This window comes from Manacus candei, unplaced genomic scaffold (genome assembly GCF_025592945.1).
Source record: "Manacus candei isolate 608988 ecotype Guabito, Panama unplaced genomic scaffold, ASM2559294v1 h1tg000119l, whole genome shotgun sequence".
Taxonomy (NCBI): domain Eukaryota; kingdom Metazoa; phylum Chordata; class Aves; order Passeriformes; family Pipridae; genus Manacus; species Manacus candei.
In genome coordinates, this window is record NW_026138167.1 from 948,972 (window position 1) to 964,201 (window position 15,230).

At 39.0% G+C, this 15,230-nt stretch overlaps 2 protein-coding genes across 7 annotated transcripts in view; one reads left to right on the top strand and one right to left on the bottom strand.

Moving 5' to 3' along the window:
• The window catches only part of ENTREP2 (endosomal transmembrane epsin interactor 2), a 106,442-nt gene extending 101,539 nt beyond the window's left edge, over positions 1 to 4,903 (top strand). For 4 of the 5 annotated variants that reach the window (XM_051770507.1, XM_051770508.1, XM_051770509.1 and 1 more), the window contains 3 exons: positions 1,006 to 1,080; positions 1,764 to 2,092; positions 3,996 to 4,903. In XM_051770507.1, the coding sequence (XP_051626467.1) occupies positions 1,006 to 1,080; positions 1,764 to 2,092; positions 3,996 to 4,181 (590 nt within the window). In that variant the 3' untranslated portion in view covers positions 4,182 to 4,903. The remainder of the gene's footprint in view (positions 1 to 1,005; positions 1,081 to 1,763; positions 2,093 to 3,995) is intronic. The other variant, XM_051770510.1, reaches the window with a different exon arrangement.
• A 109-nt stretch (positions 4,904 to 5,012) lies between these two features.
• Positions 5,013 to 15,230, bottom strand: part of APBA2 (amyloid beta precursor protein binding family A member 2) — a 96,376-nt gene continuing 86,158 nt past the window's right edge. For both annotated transcript variants that reach the window (XM_051770506.1, XM_051770504.1), the window contains 3 exons: positions 14,655 to 14,774; positions 8,383 to 8,523; positions 5,013 to 6,932 (listed from right to left, as the gene is read on the bottom strand). In XM_051770506.1, coding sequence (XP_051626466.1) covers positions 6,861 to 6,932; positions 8,383 to 8,523; positions 14,655 to 14,774 — 333 coding nt within the window. In that variant the 3' untranslated portion in view covers positions 5,013 to 6,860. The remainder of the gene's footprint in view (positions 6,933 to 8,382; positions 8,524 to 14,654; positions 14,775 to 15,230) is intronic.

The following is a 15,230-nucleotide window of genomic DNA, read 5'->3' on the forward strand; positions in this document are numbered from 1 at the left end:
AAGCAGTATAGTAATGGATGGGAAGACAGAACCTCTGAAGTGTCTCTCTTAATAAGCATGCTATGATTCATGTGCAGCAGTACTTCAGCATAATAGAGCAAATTAAAGACAGAGTAGAAGCTGTCTCTCCTAATTTCTTACAGATTTTCTATGTTTGTAGCACCTTAACATCTGTTTCCTTCATTTAATTATTCACTCTACCAGAGAGGATTATATGGGCTTTTCATTATAAACTGTCCCTGGAGATATGGAAGAAAACCTCTTCTAATCCACCTAGAAGTTCAGTAGAGTTTTCAGTCTTGGAAGCAGATGTAAACAGCCATAGCATAAAACTGAAAGCTTGTTCCATCTTGACTGTCAGAAATGGAAAAGAGTACAGTGTTAATTATAATACAGGGTGATCTCATAGGTGTTGATCCTTGTGTTGGCATCCCAGAAACTATCCTTGGCAACTGTGTCCAAAGCTGTTTGCAGATGCTCCATAGCCCCCTGGTATTGACTGGCTCATCAGGTACCACAGTGGTCACCTACCCATTAATCTAATCAGGGGTGTATGACACTCATCCTGCAAAGAATGAGAATATAAAAAAGGAGGTAGAAATACTGAATAAAAGACTGGTTTTGTAGAAATAAGAGGGATCCATCTTTCTCGGTTTTCCTATTTTCCAGTATAAACTCTGTCTGCCAAGGAAGTATAGAAAAATCTGAGGGTTGCCCCTAGTAGGGAACCTTCCAGAGCTTCAGTGCTTAGGCCTGAAATATTTAGGATTACAGAGGAAACCATCAAGCAGGAGCTTTATCTTCCTATTTGTATCTATTTAAGAGCTCATAGGACATTTCTGTGTGTAGTAGCTTCTCTTTATGAATATTGAAAGCAGTATTTCCTCTGAGTAGTTTCATTCTGTAAAGGAGATAGTAAAAGATTCCAGTGTATTTTAACTTGTTTTGGGCAGAGGACAGCACAGGTTGACTTTGCTCCTTCTGTCTCTCTCTCTTTGGTTAAAGGTGATAATTGTGCCTGGACTCCTGTATGCAGCCAGTGTCAAGATGCAGGATTATCTCCAGCTACAGTAGAAACAGGTGAGGATCAGTTTTCTAAAGCAGGATATTTGCTTCTTTTCTTTTAACAATAATTAAAAGCTTGTGATAGAGAAATGAGCTTTAGAAAATTTGGGGCAGAAAAGCCACTTAGCTAACAGCATACATATATGGTGTACAATGCTGATGGAACCAGCCTTGAATGAAAATAAATGCTGCTCTCTTTTAGATTAGTATTTTTACTTTCCTTATGTTTCTTACTAATGTCTCTTCTATTATTCACTGCATATAATTTTCTAGGCCTAGAAACAAGCAGAATTTTAGACTTATTTCGGGAAGGGGGGAGCTGGGCCTAAAACTTTACAAATTACATATGTAATACAGAGTAGGTCATGTTTCTCCTTATCAGTAATACCAACTGAATTCTCTGAAGGTAGAGGTAACAAAAACATCTGTGATTTATGAAATGCTTTACTGCGCACTCACTCATTCTCAAGGCAGTCCTCCTTGGTCATGGGAAAGTCTTAGTCTTGACTCCTGGTTAAACTTACCCATTTTGCAGTGTTTCCTTGATTGCATGTTTTTGCTACTCTTCAAACAAAACAGACATTTTATGACAAAATAAAAACTTTGTGACAATATTTGTTTTGCCTTTTTTCTTTTCTTTTTTTCTTTTTCTTTTTTTAAACTATTACTTTAAAGATATTCTTCCCCCCCTTTTTTAGTTGCTGTTTCTGGTTCTCATATGGCTGCCTCTGCCTGTCAGCATTCTTTGAGCAGTTTCCTACCAACTGGAAAACAGAGGGATACACGGAAAATTGACCTGCACCTAAAGCCAAAGGCTTTTCACACAGTCTCAAAAGAGCGGCCACACTCCTTAGTGGACCTTAAGGCCTATAAAGACACAAAAATTTTAGTGGCAAAATTTTTGGAACATTCAAACTGTAATCTCCCTCCAGAAGTACGTCACGTAGTGAACAGCATCCGTTCAGTAATTAAATCTGATGAGAGACACATGGAAGAAGCCATCTTCAGTGCCAATATTATAGACCAGGTAGGCCACCTGTGATGTGTTCAACTTTGATAGACAGGCCTTATTTAAATGTTTCTGCCGTTTTAACTACTTCAGACAATTGCTACAGAAGTTCTTTTATAGTAACATGGTATATTTTCGTAGTAAGGAATAGTTTATATTTACTGGGCAGCAGTGCATTTTTACAGTGAAGCATTATAAATGCATTTAAAATCACTCAGCTTGGCTTAGTAAGAACCTAGGAGATCTGTAGGGAACTGATTTACATGTTGATAATCGTCCTCTCCTATCTCCAATGTCTTTCTGGACCTGTGACTGTTCCATACATCAATTTGGGATGTATATATATGGAGATAGCCAGAACTGACTTGGATCTGTTGTTTTTTGAGGCAAATGTATTTGTGCAGCATAAGCTACTGGCTGAAAAGAATGGGTAGGTATCCAAGCAGGGCCACATCCATCTCAAAAAACAGTGCAGACCAGAAGAATTATAATGGTCCTTGCTGGTTTTAAGAAAAAGAATTGAGAAATTGTGCTTTTCCAAATGAAAGAATAATGCTGCTACTCACCCTGAGTGACAATAAAACAGACATAAGGTGTGGAAGGAATCCTATAAACTGAGGGAATTAGTGGAAGCACCTTTTAATATCTCATGCATATTTAATAATACATCATCTTTTGCAGGAAGAAAGGTGGTGAATCACCTCTTGCAAGTATTGTTACCAGAATGACAGAAATTATGTTCTTTTACCTTGTCCAATTGGAAAAGCAGAATTCACTTAGCAGGATGCCTGTAGAGTTTCCAGAGCTTGACAGATGACTAAGGATACACCCCGGGGGGCTGTTTCTCTCCCTTCTGAGACATTGTAATTTCTGGGATATTAGTCAGCTGATCCCGAAATGAGGGAAATTGTCTAAGTGTTGAACTAGGATGTGGTAACACTTGAAAAGCACATGAGAGAGTTTGATGTGCAGCAGGAACCATGCAGCACTTAAAGCTTGCTGCAAGACTGCTTTTGCTCCCTGTGAAGCAGAACACAGAAGCAGCACTGGATCAGTGCCTGTGCAGTCACATGGACACGAAAGCTGCACTGTCATGATGTCCTTAGTGCTGGCAGTATAGGGGGAAACTGTAATGATTTTATTGCTTTACAAAATGCATAGCCCATTAAATCCCCAAGGTTAGAAAGCTGAAAACAATTTTCTTTACATGAAAAAAAACAGTTGCTCACACTTTGAGTGCTTATGTAGATCACAGAGCCAGAACTAGAAATCAGTAGCCCAATTTTTATCCTGTATGGATTTCTTAGATCCAGGGAGACATACCTTTTTTCCCATTAAAGAAATTGTTTTAGTAGTTATATTTTTTCAGACAAAAAACATTATTAATTCGTGAAGGCCCAGGGCATCCCAGCAATCTACTTAAGAAGTCACAAAATTTTTGGTGAAAGAGTTGTGTAATTCAGAATTGTGAGGTAGCTTAACAATTCTATTAAAACTAAAATGCTTGTTTACCAGGCTTGCAAGGTTTCAGTTGTCTATTACCCTCACAAAGCTAGTGAAGTATCTATCTCCTAAAAGAAACAGCATAATTTGCTCCAAACTTCTATTTTCCAATTACAAGAGAGCGCTGCTACCTTTTCCGCAGATTTCCTTGCAAATACTTGTTTGCACCTGTGTGGACAGCACCCTGCAGTGCAGGCAGAAGCCTGGCTGTGCCTTCCAGCCCTTAGCCCTGAGCAGGTGGAAGGACAGAAGTGGAAGGGGCTCTGGAGGGCTGCACAAACCCCCATCTCCTCTGGAAGAGTTCCATCACTGGATAGCTTAAATGAAATATTATTCAGAGACTGAACCTTTTAAATTAAAACCTTTCTTACCCTGTTTCCCCCATTTGTTCCTTCTCCACTCCTGCCCTTTCAAACAGGTCATTACGAGTTCCCAGCAGAATGTGAAAACCTGCAGAAAGCGCCTTCGGGAAGATCTTCACCTTCAGAGCTGTGGTGCTCTGAGCTCGCCAGTTGCCTTCTCACATAGGTCCCACATCTCCCGAAGTTTAGAGCGGGACAGGCCCCACAGTTTAATTGGAGTTTGCCGGGAGACCATCCTTTGATAACATTCATAGGTACGTGATTCCAGCAGAGAGAATTGTGGAAGAAACCAGGACTGGGAGAAATACAAATAGTGGATGACTTAAAAAGGAAAAAGTGTCTTTCCTTGGAATTCCACTTCTTTCCAACAGCAGGATGAGAACACCTGTTTTTCTGAATGTAAATTTCAGCCTTGATTTTTGCAAAATTTTAATTGATTTATTAGTTAAGTCATAACAAGTGTTTTCCCAACTGGAAATGCATTTATGTCACTGTACTTACAGAAATGCTACTGATGCTGCCCAGCATTTCTTGAAAACCATTGCAAACCCACCAGAGACTGACTGTACAACTTTAAAGTTGTATTTAGTTTATGTACCTCAAAGTGTTTTAACTATCGTCAGTGTTTTAATAAAAAGTATTTCTGGACTTTGCTTTTTCAACAACTGATTTGGATAGAAATGTTAAGGGGATCCACACACACATAACAGTGCTGCTTCTAATCCATTTTCCCAGTGTCCTTCATTCCAGACTAACTGATCTGTCAGATTAAAACTCCTCCCCCCCCAGTGTTGCCCTCTTAACCTACAGGACTGGCTGCAGTGTGGTTTATTTTTGCTTCGTTCTGAATGCCTGTGAGTTTATTCCAGCAGTAGCATCTGGTACTGAGAAATGAGGTTTAATTACTCTGCAATGTGTGGCCAAAAGATGCATTAGGGAAGAAGACTTTGAAATTCTGCATTTCCAAAAAGCACCTTTCGCAAACTTTTTACCAACACCAATAGCAAGTTAGATGAATTTTTATCTAGCAGAGCCTTGAACGTTTTTTCAAAAAGAATTTTTACTCCAATTAGTAGTTTTGACAATTTTATTACTAAAACATGTCCTTATGGTTCTGCTGTGTTTATGATTTATTTAACATTGATCTTAAAAAAAATATCAGAAAGTAAATATCATCAACACTAATTTGATTACCAGCATAAACACAGGTCTGCCAGCAACATCTTCCAGTGCAAGCTTCATCCTGGCTCTCTCAGAGGAAATTGGAAAGGCCTTAAACAAAAGGTTCTCATAAAGAACCTACCCCAGGTTGGTGTTTCGGGGGGTTAATTGTTTTGCAGCAGTGCTTGGCAGGAGCGTTACTTTCCATTTGAGGTTTAATCATATACTGGTTTCATTTGTGTCACTCTGAGCTGGGCAGACATCCTGTGAAAAGGTCACAAAGGAATGTAGCTGAAGATGGGTAGTTTAAGTCTTACAGAATCATCCATTTTAATGTATTTTAATTATAGCATGCTCCTATATTGATGTGAAGTTACAGTGACATCCAGTGGCAACAAGGTTTGCTAATTGAAAGCATCTACTCTCAAGATAATAATGATATACAAATTCCTAATTCAAGAGATTAATTCCCTTTTAAAAATTAATCTGTGACCTTTGCAACTGCACTTAGATGAAGAATTAAATGATCTTCCACTTGGATTTTTTTACTATGTAAACTTATAAAACAAACAAAATAAGCAAGCTTCCTTTCTTAGTTCAGATTTATTAGTGATAGGTTAATTCTTTCCTAAGGTCAGTTGCATGCAACACACTACTCCTTGAAGTACAGTCATCTAAAACTCTTTAGTTACTGCATGGTAAGGCTTCTTAAGTCACAGTGTATTTTCTTCAAGGCCTTGGCCGAAAGAAAAAGTATTAGACAAAGTTACACCAATTAACATTTATCTCATAAGGAATACAACTTTACTACTAGGTTTGTTATCTACACACATTCTAATACTGCTGATGGTGCTAGGTTATTTGTCAAAACAATTTACATTCAGAACACATTGCCTTAGGAATAAGAATGCTTTATAAAAGACAGAAACAGGTAAGCATGGCTTTCCCCTTTTGAGCTAATATGAACAAAAAAGTAATATGCAAAAATTAAAGGGAAAAAAACCCAGCCCAACACATACAGTACATAATCTGTGCAATAAGTTATCCATGAAATAACTCTGTTAAATCATAAAAATCACAAGCATTAAAAATAAATATGTATCTAAATAAATATTTTGATTTTAATCTTGTGGCAATTATTCTTTATTTAGCATATGAAACACTTGTTACATGTTCACACCTTGCCAAACAGGTTACACTTGTCATAACAATACCAAGTACTACAGTGGTTTTCTTTACATTAGAATCTAAAAGTTTTAACTGCACGCATTCCTTCCCACTGAAATACCACCTATTCAGCACCAGTTTTAAAATTATGCAAAGTCATCAGTATTGGACCACTTTATGGGACTGGGATTTTTTTTTAACTTGAGGCAGCCAGAACTTTCTCTAATTGCTTCTCTTTGCCATTTCCTGCAGTCTCATTCATCAAATATTCACATTCACTGTGTTATCAAACAAGACAGACATACATCACTCCACATAAAGGTTACAAATAAATATGTTTTAACTTCTATGAGAAAAGGGTTTAGAAGATGTTGCAAAATACTTAAATGTTTACAAAGATTTTTGTCAGTGATTATTGTCCTTGACCATCCTTCTCAACACTTTTTGTCAAAGAAATAGAAAGGAAGGAGAGAAAAGCAGAGACACCTGTCTGTTCCTTGTTCTGGAGTCCTCGGGTCAGCTTCCAAGCCTTTCATTCATACAAAATACAAAATTCTCTTCAGCTATGACAGCTTCAGCTTGGATGGAAAATGCTAAATGTACAGGGGGGTCTCCTGCCCAGTTAGAAGCCTGAACATGGCTGCTGGCATAGTCTTCATGTGTATCTGTCAATTAATTACACATAAATTAACACAGTTGGTACTAGTTTAAAATAATCCATAAGGCCCCCATCTCTCTCCTTGTGCTCTAAGTGCATTTTTTGTCCTGGTTTCTACAGATGTGAGTGTTAGCAGAGTTTCTAGTTCAAAGTTCTCCAATTTCAAGATGCTGGTTCACTGTCTTTGATTTTTTGTGGGGGTACTTTTATTATTTATTGATGACAATGACAGGATGCAACATTGTATGACACCTAAACACTTTCTGTTGTTACACTCTACTCCGATTACAGCCCTTAAAAAAGAAGCAGCACACAAACCTCTGAAAATTCATTCTGCTGTTCTGGTATTAACTGAACTTAAGATTTTTTATTCTACCTTCCTTCCCTGTGGGAATGTCATTTCTTATGTATTTTCTCCTAATTGAATTATGACCCTCTGAACACAACACTTGGACTTTACCACCTGATGTTTAAATGCCAGGCAAGAGTTTGGTGGAGCAGGTTCTCTTGTGGCTCCTGTACTTCAGTTCTTTCTACAAGGAGTGCTGTGCTCAGTGCCAGAGGGATTTTACAGATGGGAAGGCTAAAGGCTCAGTTAACGAGGGTTCTGTCAGAACTGTACGAACGGCTGTGAGTACCTATCAGACAACACAAGAGGAAGGAAAGGAAACTTTACTGATAACATGGACCCTCACCAGCCACGTGCTGCCTTGACATCTTGTTCTCTTCATGCTGTAAAGAAGTTCCATGCTGTCCTCTAGTGAGGAATTACCCAGCACAGAGGGACATGAAGGCACGGTGGGGCTGCTGAAAGGTGCGGCTTTGCTCCTGGCAACGGGCACGTTCTCTGGGTTATCTGTCAACTATCACTTCCCACAAGGAAACCAGCTTGCTTTAATTTTTGGCAAAGGAACTAGTGGGAGATCTGGCCAGGGTTGTGTATGAGACTACTACTAAATTCAGAAGGGATTTTGATAAACTGGAGGATCTTGCTCATTTGTTGCTGATTTCTCTAGAAAAGAGAACTCTTTCTCTGGAAAGAGGTGTCTTAGCTTATTCCCAAAGTTTGGAAAATAAATTATTAAAATGTCTATCAATTTACGTCTCTCAGCCCTTTGAATATTCATTTATTTCTATGGCAGATACTGTAGTGATAAGCCAAAAGACATTTCATAGCCAACATGCTTGAGAGTTTTATTCTTTTAATCAACTGGTTTAATTCAAACAGTAGGTTGGAAGTACAGAATTATGCCAGGAGCTTTTGAAAATGAGTGAAAAAAGTGCAGTGAATGTGCATCTAATTGTTCAAAAAATGTTTTGTTCATTGTTTCTCATTAGGGCCTAACTCCAGTTTACTGAGGTGGTGGCTTTAATGCTATGTTAAGACATTCTTTTCAACTGAAACATACATATTTTCCAACTCTTTTTATTCCTTGATAAAATACTTGCTTCCTTACCTCTCCTACTGAATTAGACAATGCTTGTACAATCTTCTCATGAGCTGTAGCAACGACGCTTTGGCCATTGATCTCGATAATACGATGTCCTACCCTGACCCCTCCCCTCTCTGCTATTCCACCTCGCATCAAGCTGCAAATCTGCCAAGAGAAAGCAAAGTTTACTGAAGGTCAGAAATATCATAATGTAACGGTTACTGGGATTTAATACATAATAAAAAATGGTGACACCGTAAGGATTCCAGAGGATGCCTGTGGAAAGTATTCATCAATACTGTGACTTTTTAAATGTTGGGCTACTGGCTTGTTAGGGTTTGGTTTATTTTCAAGATTTCTGCTAATTACAGTTTTCATTTTCATTCTCTTGGGCTGAGAACATAAAAATATCTGTCACAGTGACACAGGTAGTAGCCCTGCAATAGTGGGGAAAAGTTTTATCCACTGCCGGAACAGGAGAAGAAAGTGATTTTTAAATATTTCTGACTGTATACTGGAAAACATAAAAAATGATAAAGTAAAATCTAACCTACAACAGCAATTTTTTTCACATGGAAAAAAATTATGACATAAAGCTTAATCTTTAACCCTGTGCAAATGCAGACTTAGGCTGAAGGAAGCTGGCATACAGACATTCTATCCTGAAAGCTGGAGGTCTGTTAAAAGGGTCACAAAGACATAAGGAAGATACAAGGAAAGATCTACCTCAAAGATCTAAAGAAGAAATTTTTTATGATGAGGGTGGTGAGGCCCTGGCCCAGGCTGCCCAGAGAAGCTGTGGCTGCTCCATCCCTGGAAGTGTCCAAGGCCAGGTTGGATGGGGCTTGGAGCAACCTGGGCTGGTGGAAGGTGTCCCTGCCCATGGCAGGGGGTGGAACAAGGTGATCTTCATGGTCCCTTTCAACCCAAATCATTCTATGAGTCTATGAAATGTGCAAATTCTGTTTCTTTTTACAGGCTGCCCTCAGCATTGTGAAGTATGACATCTTGTTTTCTGGGCCTCTGCAGAATGGAAATGGGGCTCTGCTCTCCAGGGTCACTGCTTTCCTCCACAGCCATGGGGAGCTCAGGAGGAAGAAGGCAAGTTAGGCCACTCTCAGCTGGCAGCTGAGGTACCAATAAAGAACAGCACAGAAGTGTTGAATTTTATGCCCTGTACAACAGGGTAATAATTCTACAAGAAGAGTTACATTCACCAGACACAAGTCCCAGCAGACACTTCTACTTAAATTATTCTGAGGTTGCAATGTGTGTAGTGTGCAGGAAGAAAGAAAAATCTCATTCCAGTATGGGGAATTTAAAAGACTGTTCCCTCCTCAGCAGTGGTATCTGTGCTGCAACAGGATCCTCCCTGGCACACTGGACAGATGTGTATTAGACAGAAATTGTTGGTAAATTACTTAAGAAGACTAAGCTCATGCATCACATAAGGCATATAATGTATAGCTTGAGTCTCTGGAACTAAGCAGAGTTTAGCAGTGCTGAGATTTACCTTTTGTTTACCGAGAAAAACGTATTCTTGAAGGGAAAGAAATGAGTGCTGGAGCATCCAATAATGGATGTTTCTGCAGTTACTGTCAATGATTAGAATTATATCCCAAGAATTATGATTTGCAGTCATTTGCTCAGAGCTAAACACAAGTATAAGATGTGGCTTGTGTCCCAGTGAGTTTGTCATCTAATTCAGAAACACAGGATGTGGGGAGATGGCCAATCTGGAATGTATTGAAGGTGAAACATTTTCTGTATTTGAATGGAATCCTTTTCTGCATGTCACTAGCAGTTTTCTTTAAATTCCTCTTCACAAATAACAATGCTATAAAAAATTAAATCCCTGCTTACTCCAAGTTCAGACTGATATAGGGAGTAAAAGATAGTTATTCTTCATTTATAAAAAGCTTTTCTCAGCATTCAGGAAAAAAACATTCCTCCTGCAGTGAGATTTATCTTCCACTGTGCCATCTCTAGTGGCTGAGTGTTACCTACTGTGGTTCATAAAGTATTTCTGATGGGCTCCTATGGATAGAGGCACCATCAGACCCTTCACAGAACCATGTCCTGAATTTCAGTCACATACAATATATTGTTTTGCAGTCCACCTTCTAATCATATACCTAACAAGACACACTACTACACAGATCTTCTCTTTTACAGAAAGCTCAATTCATCACTGTGAGAACAGCAGTTCACTCCTTGCTTTTGGGGAATGTGTGTAATCGGAAAGGACAAAAAGCAGCATGTACCAAAAGAAACACTGTAAATATATTTTGTATGGTATAAATGAATATAGAGACAGTACAGCCAGCTGAAATAAAAGCTTTTGGAGCAAATGGAAACGTGACCCCTCATCCCACTGGCATAAAGCAAAAGATAATGGCTTGCATATGTATGCAGAGCACCTTTCACTGTGTGGCTCTCAGAGCACTTTTAATACCATCTCTTTAATACCACCAGTGAGTTTCTTCTTTCTATCAGCCTCGTACATGGAAAGTGGTCTTCTCATTCAAGAACGTGACCCTCTCCAGGGAAGGCAGTCAAGCTTCCTTTTTGTGAGCATTAACTCTTTGAATGAGGTTGAAGGAGAAGCAGCCACAGGCTGATGGCTCTGCCCAGCCTGTCAGGGCCTGGAAAGCTGCAGCCAGAGAGCACGTGGGCACAAACACACTGTACCCACAGCACACATTTACCTGGCTCCTGGATTTGCAAGGAGCTAACTCAAAGCAACCTTCAGTCTTTTGTCTCCGGCCAGTGGAGCTTATGGCATGTCAGGCTGACAAGTTTAAACTGAGCAGTACCACTAAGTAAATATGATTTTATTCAACCAGGACTCTTTAACATGCTCTGTTTGTTGAACATGGCAACAGCTGTAATATTATTAGATAAAGCAAGACAGATCTGGATCTTCTTGTAAGCAAGAGTCTATCCTCTATTGACTGTGTAAACTGAAGGAAATAAAAATTAAAAAAGAAGAAGAAAAAGAAAGGTTTAAACCATACTGGTTCAATCTATTCAGGTGTAACAATGGCTTAGACAAGCTGCAAAGCATCAGATGTGAAACTTCAGCAGCTTCAGTTTTATTGCAACTGTCCATCATGTAGCAAAGCACAAAGGATAAAATAGTGCTGGGCAAACTGTTTATCCTCTGTAAATGCCTTAACCATAACCTATTAAACCAGGTTTCTCCCCATCTCACTCCTATATCATGCTATTTAAACCCTGTAAATTGTTTCTCCAGTTTAAATTATAATAAACAAAGGCAGGGAAGAAAGAATGAACTGTTCTGTCAAGTTTTACCTAGTTTTACCGTATTTTTATATAGAATTGTGCTAGGCTAGGAACAGAATAGATATGCTTCTTAGAGAAAGAAGATCTCTAAGAGAAGTCTGAGATCTGGACTGAGAAATGGTGCTTTATCAGCATTAAAAATACAACTGGTAATACACAGATTTTTCATAATCTAGGAAACCATAATGTGATACAAGATGACCACTTGTATTTAAATAACATCATTTTAAAAGAAGTGTAGCATAATGATTTTCAGAAAGTGACTGATAGGTCATCTTATGTTCACCTCCCTGTCACACAAGTCTTACTTGTTTCATATGTATGCACAATATTTCTTTTCCTTAGTACTTTACAGTTCAAACTTTAGATTCTTTTTTATAACTATGCAACAAAATTACATCGGTAACTTTCAAAAGCCATTAAGAGAATTTGCATTTACAAGAGAACTTTTGCGAAATTAACATTCTGATTTATGCTGTTGTGCTGTTCCCTAACTAGAACTTCCAAAAGCTGGCACTACTAGTGCTCCATGGAGCACAACTCCAGGCTTTGCATTAATTAAACTGTACACAATACAGAAAAACCAGTCACCTGCAGCAGTCCAATGTCTGCATCTGCCTGATATCCTATGCAGGCAAAACAGCTCAGATGGTGCTTTTCTGTGTCCAGGTTATTTATGGGCTACTCCCTAATACAATAGCTGTACATCCTGCACAGATGAGATAGGCAGGGTGAAAAAGCTGCTCTCAGAGGATGCACAGAAACAAGTCCCAGCTGCATGGATAATGAGGTAATGGCATACCAGTAAGAGACATTTAATTATAGCCATTCTGGCAAGCCATTTATTTCTTTGCTGTGCTAATGCTGAGCCAATGAAGAATAACGATATTATCATTTCTGAATCCTATCATAATTTGTAACAATTGCTGGCAATTACAAAACTACTCTTAAAAAGTTCGGTGCCAAACTGCAAGAGAGATACTTTGCAGAGCCATATTTTCACATGTTAAGTAGAGGGAGTTTATCAGAGGAAGGATTTTACAGGCTCAGATGCTTGTCTATATAGCAGCCTAATAGAAGATGTTAATCTCCACTTTTTGTTCATTGATTTTTATATTCAAACATAGACTTTTCATAAAGGAAATGCATTACAAGGCTTTGTTTTTTTAATCTGAAAATTATTTTAATGCAGAATTTAGTGAACTTTATATTGGGTGTCATCTAAGTGTCACTCATTTAACTGGAATTAATGATGATCCTCTAGGGTGGTGACTAAGACAAACAGCCAATAGATGGAGGGAGCACACTAGGACAGAAAGCAACCAAAGTCTGCAGAATTTACTGAACTGAGACTCCAATTATGTAAGAGATGATTAGCTGGGACAAGATGAATAGGTTGTGTCACGGACTCCATGTCTCTATTCCATGGGAGGATGTGGATGCTTCTAATCCACCCTGGCCTGATTCTTTCCCACAGCCCTGACCCAACCCCCACCAATGCTGAGAACGGGCTTCTAGAGACTTGAAAAATGCACACTGAGAATTACAGATCCTGGAATATATTGTCTTTGTACCATAGCACCAGCTGAACACACAAGATTTACAAAGGCTAGCAATTAGTGCCTCATGCAGTGTTATGTGGCACCCTCTGTGAGATCACGTAAAACCAGATCCCATTCCTTTCATCCTTCTTATGCCAAGACTTGGGCTTTGCTAACACAAAGTGAGCTACCAGCAATAATCATACCCATGTAATATACACAGAGGGGAAAGGGGATTAAGCACAGGCAGAGGGGACAGAAATACACCACACACCTGATTTTTCTCCACTCAAGCATCAAGAGCATTTATACCAAACAAGACAAATACTCTAAACCTCCATTTCTAAAGGATGTTAACCTGGGGTAGGTATCACTTTGGAGTGCTTCCAGCTGGACCAAGGCTTGTGGTGGTGTTCTTTATACCAGTCTTTGCTGACCACAAGGTAATGTGGGATCTTAGGTACAGTAATAGCTGAAAACCCCCTCCTGAGCCATCCACAGCTGAAGTGCAGTAAGACCCATAAGCCATGTCCTGTAGAGTTACCTGCTACTCTTCCAAGGGTGGCAAACAGAAATCTGGCAGCTTCAACTGAGGAGTTTCCCAGAGCAGGGGAGCAGAGCCCACAGTACTTTGGGATGTGCTTTTCTGTGTGAGTAGCCTGACTATTTTTTTTCCTAGACTGGAGGAAGATAAAATGGTGATGGTCCTGCACTACAGACAATCTCTAAGGCTAATATCAGCCCCCAGAAAGGCCATGGACTGCCTGAGCTAGTTGTGTGGGGAGTTTGCTTTAGAAAGATATTGGGGAAGGGCTTGGGAAGGAAGAACTACGAGGACCCTGAGCTGCACAGGGTAAGTGTTACCTGCCACATTTGTTCTGTTTGCTGCTATCATTACAGGGAAGCTCAGCATGCAGAGAAGGGATACCTGGGCCACAACCTATACAATTACTTGTAGTGAGAGGTGTTTAGTTTTAACAAGAGGAGGTCACAATTACATTCCCTTGCCTACTACCCTGTGCTCCAAATAAATTAGGTACAGCAGAAGAAAAATTAGAAATCTTAGTGAGTGTGTGCTGAAATTTTTTAAAAAAAGAAACAGGATCAGAGCTAAGATTAGAATGTCTTAATTGTAAAAACCTGTTCCAACCTAACTTTTCCTTGCAACTCTGGCACACTCATGACAGTTAGACATGAATTAGCTGATCCAGATGTTGCACCAAACAATCTGGACTATAAATCTTGTGGCTGTATTATACAGGAAAATCCCTCAAGAATGTTCTCCCTGTGTTGTCCTTACTCAGAGATGTGATTATAAGGTTTTAATAAAGGGATCACAGTACAAGAGGCGAGGTTGTGCAAAATTTTTTTTCAGTACTTCAGTGTGCTTCTTGAAAGAAGAAAAAGAAAGGGAAAAAAACAAACCAGTGATTGAACACAGAAACTTACAATTCCATTCTGTACACTGAAGCCCAACTGGTATTTTAAGTCTGGCCGTTTTATGAGGACAGTAGTAACAGGAGGGCAGCTGACAATATTCAGTTTGACTTGTGTTTGATTCTTGAGTCCCTGTAAGACATTCCAAAAGTTAATATTTCTGAAATAGATCTTAATTTTCTCTCATCTGTGATTTCCTAATTGCAAGAGTGTAAAGCAGCTAATCTGAGAAAGAACAGCTAGAGTTAGTAGAAATTTGTTGTTAACTTAAGATTTCTCTTATTTCATTTATTTCCCAAGATATTTGGCCCCCAAAAAATCAAAATTTTGCCTTTAATTACTACAAAAATTTGAAGACAGTTATCAACAAAAAAACCTGACTACTGCTTGCCTGACTACTACTACATCTGGCTAATTAATCTCCTGTTGCTGCTCTTGGTAAATCTGCACAGACATCAGATTTAGTCTCCATGACTAAAGATAATGCATTCTGAGATTCCATTGTGTTTGGGCAACCTTCATATACTCACTTGATCAGTCCTGCAGTCTACCAGCCTCCATCCATTTTATCTGCACAGAGCCCAAAAA